We start from the raw sequence: 14,560 nt of genomic DNA, 5'->3' as shown, positions 1-14,560 counted from the left end.
GCTAAAAAGGAGCCTCCTGTGGGGCTGCGTGCCCATTCTACTCGGTTTACTGCAGCCACTACTACTCTGGGACGAGGAGTCCCTTTGTAGGATATCTTTCAGGCTGCTACGTGGTCCTCGCTGCCTACTTTTACCAAGCATTATTGCCTTGACAGCCAAGTCCGGAGATACAGCTTCTTTGGCCGTTGTTCTCCAGGATTTTCTGGTGTGCTCTTACTTTGCAGAACCATCACCGGGTTTGGTATTGCTGGGGTATCTATTCTAAGGTAAGGAATCTAACACAAACATGTTTCTTTCAGATGCACAAGTTACTTACCTTCTGTAACGATATATCTGTAAGAAACATTAGTTAGTGTTAGATTCCTTACCGCCCCACCTATTCTCCCCGTTCTGCAAACTGATTTCTAGGGTTAAGATTTTTCCTTTTAGGGCCCTATTTTTATGCACCAGTGGTCAGTGTCTTGCATGGCTCTGCTTTCCTGGCGTGAAAAGTTGTGTACAGAACTGACGTCATGCTGGCGCCTAAGTAATCTGCTGCTGCAGAAAATTTTCCGGATCCAGTCTGATGTCTGGTGGTATTCTAAGTTGAGGAATCTGCGGCAAGACTATGTCTCTAACAGATACATTGTTACCGAAGGTAAGTAACTCGTTCATAAGGTCGAAAACGGCAAGGCCTATTGGCTATGCCAATTCTTGTTTTGTTTTACGTGTCTGTCTGTCTTTTCATTTTCATGTTTTACATTACCCTATGCTGAATTTGGCTGTTAACCGTTTATAAAGATAAATGTGTGACCTGACCTATATATTTTCTTAATTTCTAAACCCACTCCTCGTTTGTTCAGCAGCTCAAGACTCCTCGGAATCCAGTGATGGCAGCAGACATCCGCCGACTAACAGGATGGTCAAAAGGAGGAAGAGGTCAGCGCGAGGAACAGGCTGGTGTCACCGGGACAGCTCAGAAGACTCGACCTGTGATGAGGCTGAGAGGGATCAGGTCTCTGATGGCGAGGCCACTTTGGAGACAGACGAATTGTCGAATATGCAAGGGTTTGGCAGTCCCGAAACATCGATGATGCCCCCCGAAGATCAAACTGTTGAAGAAAATAACATTTCTCCTGCGGTTCCTTGGCAGTGCTTCGAAGGTGCACCCGACCGATCTAGCGAAGAGGTTGGTGTCTCGTCAGTCAGTGTGACACTGCCCGAAGTCCAAGAAAACGAGACGTCCCTGGTTGTGAACATGCGGGCGGAGCGTGCCAGCGCAGTCGATGAGCCCAGCTCCACCGCCACCAATGCCCGCCATGCTGTACAAGAGCTGCCAGGGCACATTTTGATTGACTCTGAAATACCTTGTGTGTTAAATATCACTAAATCCCAAAGGAGGCAGAGCCGACGACTGAGCCTTCAGATTCCTACAACCAATCTACTAGTAAAGGAAAGTACATTACCAGTGTCCAAAATGAAAAAATCGAGACGTGCATCCTGTGAGACGTCAAAGAAACCAGACGATGTTTTCGTACAGGTACCTGCAGTGGAGAAGAACAGTGCAGTTCCAACGATGCTAACTGATGCCCCCGTTGTCGGCACTGGTAGTTCCGGTTCTAGCCAAGATGACATGTTCCCGATTAAAACAGCAGATAGAACAGAAGGAAAAACTAAAAAGTCTTCAAAGAACGGTAGAAGGAACACAGTTGTCTGTCTTCATCCATATAATGCTTTTGAGAATGCAGCAATAGATGTTTTAACGGACCCTCCTCTGGAGGATAACTCGGTGCCTTCCTGTGTGGATGACCCGGAAGTCGCCGTAAGCGACAACAGTTTCAACATAGAGGAGACCTTTCAGAATGTGGCTACAATTGAAAGAACCGTTAGGCGGAGCATGCGGCTGCGTAGAAGCTCTGAAGTTGTTGGTCTGAGCTGGATAAATGAGTTTGGTTCAGAGACGGAAACTCGCACGGTTCAAAACACGAACCGGAAGCTGAGGAGAAGCAAAGTGAACACACCCGCCCTAAAAGAAAACAATTCTCCAACACCAAAACACACCATCACGTTTTCATCACCAGGCAAAGAGAATTGCGGGCATCCCTCTCTTCTCTGCTTACCTGGAAAACCCTCTCGCAGGAGAACCCTGTGCACGTCCAGTATACAAAAACATTCGAATATTGAGGCGCGGAAAAGCAGGAAAGGAAGACGCTCATTCAAAGGTGATGCAATGTATCTGCCCGGCGCAGGGCAGGATGTAAACTTTGATTATGTCGGAGTTGGTAAAGAACCCTTAAGTCTGATAGCACAACCTGGCCTTTTAGAGTTTGAAAATAACCAAGGGGAGCATCAAAGTATGGCTGTTAGTGACTAAAGCCCATTGTTTTCTTGGATATTCCAGGGACAGGAAGTGCGCTGGCCGCTGTTTTGTCATTTGGATTTTCATCCAGACGTGTCTGTTGGATAAGCACTGACCATTACTCTTAGGTATTTGCTTGTCTAGCTTTTTGATGGTGCTTTTCACGCTGGCCTGGTGTATCTTCTATTTCAAAACAATGTATTTGGTTTTCTTCATTGCTGCATAGGCTATTCATTACTTGTCTCTGTTGGACTCCTGAAACACATCCCCCGAGAGCGAGGGCCAAAGTTGGCAGGATATTTTGACAGCCATATGGGCCAACTTCATTCTGCTTACATTGATGGCCAGCCTTTCTGCAGCGTTTCCTTGCAGACGGAGCGATTCCGCAAATTCCCCACAACTATAAAACCTAGCGAGCCGTATCCATATTATTGAATGTATTGAAATACTGAAGTGTGTCGTCATGAACTGTTAGAATTTTTGCCCGGATCCCTTGTCAAATTAATTGAGTGAATCTACCCGCTTCAATATCCTGCTCTTTGTATAGAAAGGTGAATTTCGATTTGGTTAAAATATGTATACTACTTAAACATGCCAGCCAAAGACTGACTGTGATTTACATGCTGCCACTTACATTTAGTGTAACAGTTACACCCCACTCTGTTAAAATCCAAACAAATGAGTCAAAGCAATCCAGTTGTCTTTACATTTGACAGACCAGGCTTAATGCATACGTTTACTCGATGATTCTGGCTGCTTTCCAGCCGCTGTTCACTTCCACGCTGAACCTATGAGGCATTTCTTGGGTACCCCCACCCAGACCATCTGAAACCATTCCTGTTGACCCCAGCAGTGCACAGGAGTTAGTAGCTGCTGTCTCCTTTCTCTTATTTGAAAAGATGTCCTTTAAGTGGTTATTTAATGCAAGCCTTTAAAAGCGTGTGGAATACCGCATCTCCGGCATCTTTCATGCTGCACCACTGGCACCAAGATGTTATCGTCAACCTAAAGGTTTTTGGGTCACTTGACATTGAGCACTTATAAAGTGTGAGCTACACAAGATCTCGTTGACATTAAAGGGCTGTGCTTCTAGCATTTCTAAAATGTTTTTAAATACCAATTTGCTACTTTGCATCCCCACCCAGGGGAATACAGAATACTGCCAAAACTTTCTCAATAAATGTTAACACCTTGTTTGATTGCAATTACGAGCAGATTAGACTGAATCAGCGACAATAACCCCCCCAACACCTTCCCCTACACTTAAGCACGATATATGTAACTGGCGTCCCATTTCTTGTGCAATTAAGTCACACAACAATTTCATCTTGATTATTTTGCTGTTGGATTTTTCCTGTAGCTGCCCTTGCTAAAGAATGTAGTCTTTGGCAAAGGAACCCCTTCTTGGCAGGTGAGTATCTCTAGGTAAGACAATGGTATAATAGACAGAGTAGATTTTTGTAACTTGAAGTTTAATGTAAAATGACTGTCATTTTATTGGCATACACATTGCGCTAATACCACCAGAACTGTGAAAACATATTTTTTGTAGTGTGTGATCTTCTCGGGGTTCCTTCTTACTCTTGTTCGTCATCTATATTTGTTTTTTCCAAATTGAGAATTAATTCAGATCGATATACTGCTTTTTCAGCATATGCATGAAGAGCAGTGAGTTGTACTCTTAATTTTTCAGACCTGATTAAACTATTGCCACAATCAAAGCTGGCTGTTGATAATCTGTTGTTCATTTCAGCCTTCGTAGGTTCAGCATTAAGGTGGTGTTTCTGGGTCCAGAAGACTGGAAAGTGAAAAAGAAGCTTGAATGAAAATTTACCTCACTTCTGCTCGTACTATGTCTGTCATTACAGAATGAATTGTGCGCAGACACCTGCCTGCTGCTTTAGGCGTTTTTTGGAACATGAAGAAAACTATCGCGATAATTTGAGGGTGTTTCTCTGTCCTCTTGCTACTAAATCTGAACAACTTCAAAAACCGCTTAACAATGGCAAGACGTTTTGAAGAAGTGTCCTGTGCACAAAGTCCTAATCAAAAAGCTTTTGCCTACAGGACCGTGTGTCATGTGTATACATTTTTGTGAATACTACGTTAACTCTTGTGTTTGTTCCCAATGGTTGGTAGAAGTTGATCAGTTTCGATGGTTCAGTGAACCCCTAAGTCCACTGGAGGGCAGCACGACACCACTTTAGCACCCAGCCACATCCCATGTTCTGTACATTTAGTTTTTCAATGAGACATGTGTAGCACATATAGGCTCTTGCTAACGCTGTCAGTTATGAATCGGTTGGACGCTTGCCCTCTAACGGAACATAAAAAAAAGGATAGGGTGAAACATATATTTTGTAAAGTAATGGTTTGGCCGACAAGTGCTCTGAATCATGGTGGTCTAGCAACATCCCACCATGATACAGAGGAGGAGAAGCATAAGAAAAGCACAGGTGTGGTCGAAGTACTGGAAAAAAAATACTATACTGACATTGACAAAAACATTGGTTTTTATTTTCTAGAATGAGCTGCTCGCTTTCTACCAAGAGGTACGCATGTTATGTTATGTTTGCACTTGTAAAGCGCGCTGCTACCCGGAGGTTTTCTGGCGCTGTGCAACGCTGGGGAACCCGTCCTGGCTTTCCCTGTGGGAGGGTCCCTGCTGGGAGTCCCCAGGGTGGAGCCAGGCATCCCCGGCGTTGGGGGGTGGGGGGGGGGGGGGGGGCGTTGTGGAGATTAGGCAAGCTAATGCCCAGAGTTGCCGAGTGTGACCCCAGATTTGAGTAGGCACCGAAGCGAGAATTATCGAGTCCGCTGACCCAAGTCCACGACCCTGCCGCGTCGGGAATCGAACCCTGGTTCCGGCCGACTTCTGCTCCCGGGTCTGCCGCCTCTAACTGGTGAGCCACGCCACTCCACATGACAACTGACTTACAGAGCGACCGTGGGAGGACTAGATTTACTCGCATTAGCAAATACTATGGAAACAAGCCTGCAAAAATTCTAGACCCTTTCAAATTAAAAGAAACATCTGATAGAGACTTATAGCTGAAGCTTCCTTTTGTTAGAATATCGCCTGCCATCAGACTGGATCCGAAAGATTTTCGAGCAGTACCCCTGCACCCCAGTAGGTGGCGACATTTGGCTCAACGTTGGCATCACCCATGCTGGAAGAGGCGTTTGAGATGCCTATATTGGTGCTACCTAGGGGCGCTGACGTCTCTTCTTACCTTTCCACGCCAGATAGTCTAAGTTACCCCTCAGGCACAGATAGTCTAAGTTACCCCTCAGGCACTTTTTGGCTGTCTTTTTTCGATGTTTTGTTGAACTTTTTTTTTAACTCAAATACATTTTTATTGGATGCTTCAGTAAAATAAAATAAAATACAAGTAGTACAGACTTAAAGACATACATTATTACAGAAGTACAGTACAATAGTGCGAGAGGGGTAAAACGTAATGTACAGTAGGTTACACAATAAATCATACATCATTAGTCGGCTTATCCGGTAGATTATAGGATTCCAGAGTGCAATAATCTAACAGGGTAATTCCACACTGTCGGGTTGAGGTGGTGTCCGAACAGGATTCGAGCTTCGGGGGGGAGAGAATACCTAAGGTTGTTTATGGGTGGTGAAATAACTGTCAAGGGTAGACCACATCCTTCTCATAGGGGGTGGCGCCAAGGTGATTGTTGGAGGGCTATGTTATCCGTACCCCTGAGGCTAATTATCCAGTTGAGCCAGCAAGCAAAGGTAGCTTTGCTAGAGTCCTTCCAATTACTAAGGACAATTTTAACAGCTGCAGTGAGCATGAGATCAAGTAGTGCCCTGTCGTCGGTGTGGAGGGAGGGCTTGTAGGAAGGTACATCCTGACTATGGTTGCCCCCAACTTTTTGCCCTGTGTTTTAGCTGGTTTTTGACATAGGCGACCTGGGACCCTGCCAATCAGGACCCCAGGCCTACTGCTCTCTCTTTAAAATGGATTCCATGTACCCTAGGTGCATTTCCAATTGGTACTGGGCCACCCTATCAGACCCTGTAACTCAGGGCATGGGTGTACCCAGGGCTGCCAGGGGCTGCAGCATGTATTATGCCACCCCTGGCTGGCCTCCTAAATTTGACACAACTGGCTGCCTGACAGCTGGGGCAAAGTCGTGTAATCACCCTTTGCTGTAGATATAGTATACCTATATCTAACCCTAAAATGGACACACAGATTCCTATCAGTCACTCCTATGGCAGGCCTTAACAATCCTGAAGGCAGAGTGCTTGGAATCGTGTGAGATGGTGCTCTGGCATGAGCTGAGCCTGTCTGCAGCTTGCGGAACCAAGTCCTAATAGCTGTTCCATGATATCGCATACCATATACTCTTAAGTGCATTATAATCCTTGCGGCTAAATGCTATCTTTGGTATTGCTTTATCAAAACATGTTGAGTAAGGTGTCATACGAATTGGAATACTAACCCCTCGCCAATTCTGGCGACGGGGTTAGCATTCCACCCTTCTAGAGGGACACGACATGTATGTAACTGTGAACCCCGGTTAAAGTTAAGCAAAGCCTCAGCTCCACAAAATGGATGCTGCCACCACAGACACGAGTCTGACCTCCTGCTGCTGGGAGTCCTTCCAGCGAGGAGAGCCTGGACAAAGGGTTTCCTGTCAGGGGCGGTGCTAGCACCATCCCAGACAGGGTTTTGTGTATCCTGGGTAGGCAGGGCTTTACAGGAAGGTGACTGCTGAGTGGCACCCCGGTGCTCACTACGCATAGGCCAGTCAGAACCAGTTCCAGGGGCACACCAGCCCCTGGCCTGGGGAAAGTCCGGCAGGGGAGAGGGGTGTAACCACCCCCTTCCTGGTCCCACCCATAGGCAGGACTTAGTCACCGGGTCAGCCCCCTTTTTTAGTATAAAGATAGGAGCGGGCCCCCTGTTCAAATTAGATCATCTTTGGAATCAAGACACGACTTTCTGCGAAAGGACATCAAGATTTCTTCTTCAAGATTCTCCCTTGTGGCTAAGGAGTAGTCACCCTGCATCAAGCGGGCACCATCCTAAGAACACTGCGGTCTGCTGCAAGTCCTTCTTCACGAATCCGACGACCCAGCTCGACGAGACCCGGCTTCCCTGGCACCTCTGACCTCTACTCACCTCTACAGCAAAGCTGAGAACTGTGAGTGCGACGAGACCTCGAGGGACCGACGATCGCCAAGACTGCACGACTTCTTTGCAACAAGCCCACCGAGTCTCCCACTGGTGAGTGCTTTGGGGTCCGAGAAGCCCCAACCCTGAGCAGCTCCAGCACCGAAGATCAGCCCTCCAGCATCTCCACGATCTGCGTGGGGCCCTTCTGCTTTTGCGTGCTCACCGCGCTGTGTGGCTACTAGCCGGCTGGCTTGTGGCCTTCTACACGACGCCCGACGACATCACTGCTGCTGGTCTGGTTGCTCCAGACTGGCCCTTGCTTCCTTCTTCAAGAGAGGCACCCCGGACCCTCATGGTCCACTCCAGACGCCATTTCAGGTCCACCGCGTGGGCTTGAATTTGCCAAGGCTTTGTTGCCCAATCCTGGGTCCAGCGACGCCGACAGCTTCATCCATCGTGGGACAGCTCGCTCCTCCATCCTGGTCGCCGACAACGCCTCCTGGTCCGTGAGATCTGCGAGCACAGCGTCACCCACTCACCTAGTCGAGGTGACTACCATCCGGTGCCCTCCTGGTGCCACCTGACTACTGGCTAGTAGTCACGAACTTGGTCCCCTCTGCTTTCAGGTGTCATCTTCTATCGATCCAGGCTTGGATCCACCGAACTTTCTTCACTGGTCGCCTGCCAGCAACTTCTTTCTTCCAGGCTCCTGGTCCATCTACGAGGATTCCCGACGTCTTTTGAGACCTATGCAGCTGCAGCCCCTGGGCTAGGTAACTTCGGCATTTCGGTGCCCCAGCATAGCCTCACTATCCAAGGGTCAGAATCCACTTTCGTTTTCCTCCTACCAGGTCGGGTTCGCCCGAGAACACTAACTTTGTCTTTACTAGCTACCATAGACTTTGTCCCGCATCACGCGTGAGAGTGCACACTCTGCACCCGAGTCCCCTGGGTCTCCTAGAAGTAATCTGAAGATTCTATAGTCAAGATCTAGCGATTCCAAAGCCTATTAGTACTGTACTTACCTGCTAGTAATTTCGCATTCCACTTTCTGAGTATATGGTTTTCCGTGCCCCTCGGGCATTTGTATATACTGTGCTAACTTAAGTATTTTTGTAAGAGTTTTGGTTTGTGCTTAGTACCCTGTCCTCATAAAGAGTACAGGGCTGTTGTGATTCTTAATAAATAACTGTTTATTTTCATAACACTTGTGTGGTGTCCTTTCACTGGGTATTCAAGGGGTATATGTGTGGTAAACAGCTGGCTTAACACGCCCTCTCGAGTATTTAGCCTTAGACTGCTCGTATCCACGCTACTAGGATAGCTGGTCTATAAGGTTGACTTACAACCAATCATCAATAAGGGTTGCTGGACTGATACATAGTGTTCACTAGAATAGTGAGCACTGCATATCAGGCCACCTTCTCACAGGGCTCTAGAGTGAATCCGAAGGCTAGGTACGGCAGTTCTCTGGACGGGGAGATGGGGAAAAGTTTACTGACAAAGTCAAATATCTTGTCCCAGAAGGGGGTTATAAAGTCGCAATGCAAAATAATGTGTGCTAGGTCGCCTTCCGCCCGCTTACAGTTCCAGCAGAAGGCGTCTTGGGTGATGTTATGAGCATAGAGACGCGCCGGAGTCCAGAAGGTTTTGTGGAGGAACCAATATTTGGTCTGGGATAAAGTCGGGCTAATTGTGTGTCGCATGCAAGACTCCCAGGTATTGGTCCAGTCTGCTTCCGAAATTGGTCTAGATGACATTTCAGTCCAGAACTGTGTGAGTGGTGTGGTGAGGTTGGTCTGTTGGGGGCGAATACGTTTGTAGAGATGGGACACTTGATGTCCTAGTCTGTTTAACCTACTGAGGTAAGATGGGAGGGAGCGTGGTGTTAGAGAGAGTTTCGCTTTAGAGAGTGCAGTTTTTATATTTAAGAAGGTGTAGAACTCAAGAGGCGCAAGACTATACGTTATTTGTAGGTCTCTGAACGGGATAGTGTATGACCCCTCAAATAGTTGGTGAGGGAAAATTATGCCTTTCTTAACCCACTGCGAGTTCTGCAGAGGTTTGTCCTTTTATACTATGGATTGACTATACCATAAAGACTCTCAACCTGAGCGGCTAATGCTATGATCTAGAAATTTTTCGATTTTAAGAAGTGCTGCTTTGGTGTTACGAAAGATTGATTTCGAGTAGGATAACCTGTTTAGATTGAGTGACAGGGAAGCAGCTGGGATGATTCCGTTTAGGATCGCTTGTTCGACTTCAAGCCAAACCGGGGTGTAGTTCTCCTCGGGGGCTAGCCAGTGGGCACCTTGTCTCGCTAGGAAAGCGGTCTCATAGCGCCTGAAGTCCGGTAGGTTGACCCCTCCTAATGACTTGTCTAATCTTAATTTTTTAATGCTGATCCTCGCTTTTTTCCCTTTCCATAAGAAGTTGGCGAGAGTTTGGTCTATTTTGTTGAAGAAATCTTGGGTGATTGTTAGGGGAAACATTGAAATAAGATAGTTCACCAGGGAGGAGATCATCATTTTGATGGTCAATACTCTGCCCCACCACATGATGAAGCGAGGGGACCATCCTTAAAGCAGGTTTTTTATTTTAGTTAAGGTAGTCTTCTCATTTTGTTGAAGAGTTTCCATAAGGGAGTCCCAAAATTCTAGCCCCAGGTACTTGACAAATCCTGATTGCAAGCAGAGCCCAGAATTCCCCATCATGTCTTTAGTGGTTAGGCTGTTCAGAGGCTCGACCTCCGATTTCGCCCGGTTGAGTTTATACCCTGAATGGGTGGAGTATGATTCAATGGTGGACATCAAGGCGGCGATGGAGGGCTCCGGGGATTCAGATACTATCAGGATGTCATCCGCATTTGCGGCTAGTTTAACGCGGGTATCTCCAAAACGTACTCCTTTAATGTTGTCGTTCTTTTTAATGTCATTGCAAGGGGGAAGAGTGACGGGGAGAGGGGGCAGCCCGGTCTGGTCCCTTGTTCCAGGTCGAATGGATCCGACAGTGAGCCATTTATGGCATTGCGAGCGGATGGGGAGAGATATAAGGCCATAACCATGTCTATCAAGGTGTTACCTAGGTTGAAGGTGGACATACAATGTTTAAGAAAGAGCCAAGATACTCTATCAAACGCTTTCTCCGTGTCCAGGGTAATAGCTACGGAGGGAGCATCAAACGCCTTGGCTTTTTCTATAATATGGCAGAGGAGTCTTGTGTTGTCGTTAGACATGCAATGTTTTAGGAACCTAACCTGTGATGTACTGATTAATTTAGGGAGGAGTGAGTTCAGTCTGGCCGCTAGGATTTTGGCGTAGATCTTGCAGTCCAAATTTATCAATGATATAGGTCTATAGTTTTTTGTCAGTAGCTGGTCCTTCCCCACTTTGGGTATAATAATAATGGTGGCCTCACTCATTGATTTTGTTACCCCTTTTTTTGACGCAAAAGACTGGAACAATTTTAGTAGGGTTGGGCTTAATGAAGACCCGAGTTCTTTGCAAAAACCGGCTGAGAAGCCGTTGGTGCCTGGTGCCTTATTGCGTTTGAGGGTTTTAATGGAAGCCGAGACTTCTTGTAGGGTGAGCGGGGAGTTCAACGACAAGTTATCAGCGACATTGAGTTTTGGAAGGCCTAAGGAGTTAAAGTAGTTGGAGCACGCTTGAGAGTCGAAGTCTAATTTATTTTTGTAAAGATCCTCGTAAAAGGACTTGAAGGTGTGGAGAATGAGGTTTTGTTTAGTTTGGACAGTGCTATTTTGATCTTTGATTGAGGCAATGTTGAATTGCCTATTATGTTTTAAATAGGATGCCAGTAACTTCCCTGCTTTGTTACCTTCACATATCATCAAGGACTTGAATTTATTAACCCAGACCCTCGCTCTCCTACTAAGAATCGCGTTATACTCTTATTTCTTTTTAGTAAGGTCATTTAGAATCGAAGTATTGTGGAGGTCCGCAGCGTGAGCTAGTTCCAGATTCTTAATGTCTCTTTCTAAAGCAACAAGCTTTAAGTTTAGCGTCTTGCTAGTTTGTGCCCGAATACCAATAATCACCACTCTTATAGTTGCTTTAAGTGCGTCCCAAACATTCGCAATGTCCGAGCCCGGAATATCGTTCAAGGCAAGGTAGTCTTGTTTGGCTGCTTCAATTTTTTTCTTGTTTTCTGGTTCCGTAAAAATATCATAATTGAAGCGACATCTCTTCGGGGGAAGGATAGATCTGGAGCCTACTAGTTTAGTTTGGATGCTGGAGTGGTCTGAGACCAGTTTGGGGGCAATATTGGTTTCCTCAAGGTGGGTGAAAGGACTATTGATAAGGATATAATCGATCCTGGAGTAGGAGTTATGGGGAGTCAAGTAGAACGTGTAATCACGACCGTCAGGGTGTTTCAGGCGCCACGAGTCTTGTAGGTCAAATTTGGAGCAGAGGCGTTTTAAACTGTTGTGTGATCGGGTGGGGTGGTAGGTGCAATTTGATTGGCGATCAATTACTGGGTCTAGGGCCAAGTTGAAGTCCCCCCCCAACTATAAATAGTTCATCTTGAGGTATTTTTTCGAGAATGGAGGAGAGTGAGTCCCAAAAGATCGGATCATCTCCATTCGGGCCATAAATATTCAGAACGTGGATGTGATCATCGTTCTTTAGAAGGTGAGCCATGACTAATCTGCCATCGGTTTCCTGAGTGTGTGATACTAAAGAAATATTGGATTTTTTTACAATAAGGGTAAGGACCTCTCTCTTTTTGTGTACTGATGAGGAGCATAAAGTGTGTGAAATCCAGTGTTTTTTGATAAATTTAGCGTCCTCGTTAGACAATTTGGTCTCCTGGAGAAGGAAAATGTCGCCCTTGGATTTGGCTAAATATTCTAGGACTTTCCTCCGTTTAACCGGGTGATTAAGCCCTTTGACGTTTAGGGAGACAATCTTAAGGCCTTCCGATATAGACATGTTGTGGGTCATGAGGCTGCAGTGAGTCGCCTGTGGATTGATAAACCTACTGAGTTAAAAGTTACCGCATATTTGCCTTCGATAGCTGGCTTGGCACGGCTGTAATGTTTGTGTAGGTCAGAAAAGGGCTGAAGAGCATGTGGCAGACAATCAACCATACGCATTTCTGTTTGTTAGAGATCTGTACTGTTGCAAATAAAAGGACACCACAAAAAGCAAAACAAGAGTACAAAAGGCATACTGAAACAATCCAAGAATCTTCTCCCCCCCTCCTCCCCATCCCCCTCCCTCTACCCACCCCATCATCCCCCCCAACCCTCCCCCTCCCCTCTTCCCCCCCCCCCCTTATAACTAGAGTGTAGGAGCAGCGACTGCAGTACCGTCCAAGCTCGACGTAGGAGGAGTCTAAGATGTCATCATAATAGGAGAAATCGTAATATCTAGCTAGTAATTTGTAACCGAGCATAACCAAGGTATTCCAAGCTATTGGTAAAGTGCCTATAGAGGCAAGAACGGGTTGGATCTACAAGTGTAACATTATACAGGACTATAAAACCATTGGAAGAACAGCAGAGCATAATGACTATGCCAGAGCCACAGGTGTTAATATGTTACTTCAGAGCCGAACTAACAATAGTGTCTTTAGGCAAGTCTTTCAACATGGACTTTCCGGCTCCCCCAAGTAACAGGGGTCACCCTAACAGGAGAAATCATTAAATCTAGCTAATATTTTTTAGCAGAGCAAATCCTAAGCTAATCTAAGCCATTGGTAAAGTGCCTGTACAGGCAAGAGCTAGTCACAACTACAAGTTTAACACTTTACAGGACTATAACATTATGGGAAGAACAGCAGAGCCCAGTGACTATGCAAGAGTCACAGGTGTGAATGTCTCAATTTCAGAGCGCATATAACAATAGAGTCATTAGGTAAGTCTTTGAACATGGATCTTCCGGTTCCCCAAGTAGCAAGAAGGAGCAGTCTGAAGACTTAGCATGGGGCCCAAAAGTAGGTAAAATTCGGTCCTACCTGACGGCGAGGGTCACTTTGGATGCTGGGAAGCAGCTAATGTATCATAAACATGAACTTACATTTGGAAGGCAGGCAAGCAGACATATGTGGGCCTATGTAGGTGACATGGGAAAATGGGCAAACAAGGAGTGATTGTAGTTCAAAGAGAATCGCTGGACAGCTCAACCTTGCCCAGTGTTCAAGTTTTCATCTTCATGAATTTCTGTCTTTCTTTGATTAGATGCGATGTTAGATGAGTCCATTGCTTGCATAGGTGAGTTTTCCAGAAACTGCGCTAGCTCATTAGGCTTGGAGAAGAAGCGGGGTCTGCCGTTGGTGATGATTTTAATTTTACCGGGCCTGCAAAGGAGAACTGTATACCTTTTGATCTTAGCTTTTCCCTTTGGACTAGAAAACCTTTCCTGACCTCCATCGTGTCTTTCGAGTAGTCTTGAGTGAAGGTGATTTTGTGGCCTCCCCAGGTGACGGAGTGGTTGTGCCTAGCGAATTGCAAGATGGCTTCAGTGTGCTGGAAACGCAGTGGTTTCAGATCAGTGGTCGAGGGCCTTTGTACCCAAGAGGGATGAAGGTTGAAACTCTGTGAGCTCGGTCAAGCTCAAACTCATGGTTGAACGAAATATCTGTCACCGAAGGGATCCAGGCCTCCAAGAAAGCTACGCAGGAATCAGCATCCTTCTCCGCATTCTCTGAAACTCCAAAGATGCGAACATTACCCCTCCTATTTCTATCTTCCAATTCTGCATTCTGGCGTCTGAGGGAGTCGGTCGATCTTTGAAGCTGGAAAATAGTTTTGGCCGAGAGGTTGGTTTTGTCTTCAACGACACTTATTCTTTGCTCTGCCTCGTCTAAGCTCTTGTGGACAGAGTTCATGTCCGCCCTTATCGCCGTAAGTTCAAGCTGCATGGTATCCGTATTGCTCTTCGTCGATTTTGCGAGATCGTGCACCTCCGCCAGTTTTTTGAGGATCATATCCAGGGTGCTGTTGAGGTCCGCTCTTGCCTTGATGGGTGAGTCCAGGACGATTCCGGCCTCACTTTCTTGTTGTTCTTCTTGTCTTCTCTCTCTGCCATTTTGTTGGGTTTCTTTAATGGGC

The 14,560-nt window shown here is 46.3% G+C and overlaps 1 protein-coding gene across 2 annotated transcripts in view; it reads left to right on the top strand.

The window, feature by feature from the left end:
- The window catches only part of CDCA2 (cell division cycle associated 2), a 394,307-nt gene extending 390,248 nt beyond the window's left edge, over positions 1 to 4,059 (top strand). The window contains exon 16 of one of the 2 annotated variants that reach the window (XM_086943530.1): positions 846 to 4,059. In XM_086943530.1, the coding sequence (XP_086799656.1) occupies positions 846 to 2,353 (1,508 nt within the window). In that variant the 3' untranslated portion in view covers positions 2,354 to 4,059. Of the gene's footprint in view, positions 1 to 842 lie in introns of both variants that reach the window. The other variant, XM_086943529.1, reaches the window with a different exon arrangement.
- The last annotated feature ends 10,501 nt before the right edge of the window (positions 4,060 to 14,560 follow it).

Source organism: Lissotriton vulgaris, chromosome 11, assembly GCF_964263255.1.
Source record: "Lissotriton vulgaris chromosome 11, aLisVul1.2, whole genome shotgun sequence".
In the NCBI taxonomy this organism is placed as follows: Eukaryota; Metazoa; Chordata; class Amphibia; order Caudata; family Salamandridae; genus Lissotriton; species Lissotriton vulgaris.
This window is presented reverse-complemented; position numbering and strand designations above follow the sequence as displayed.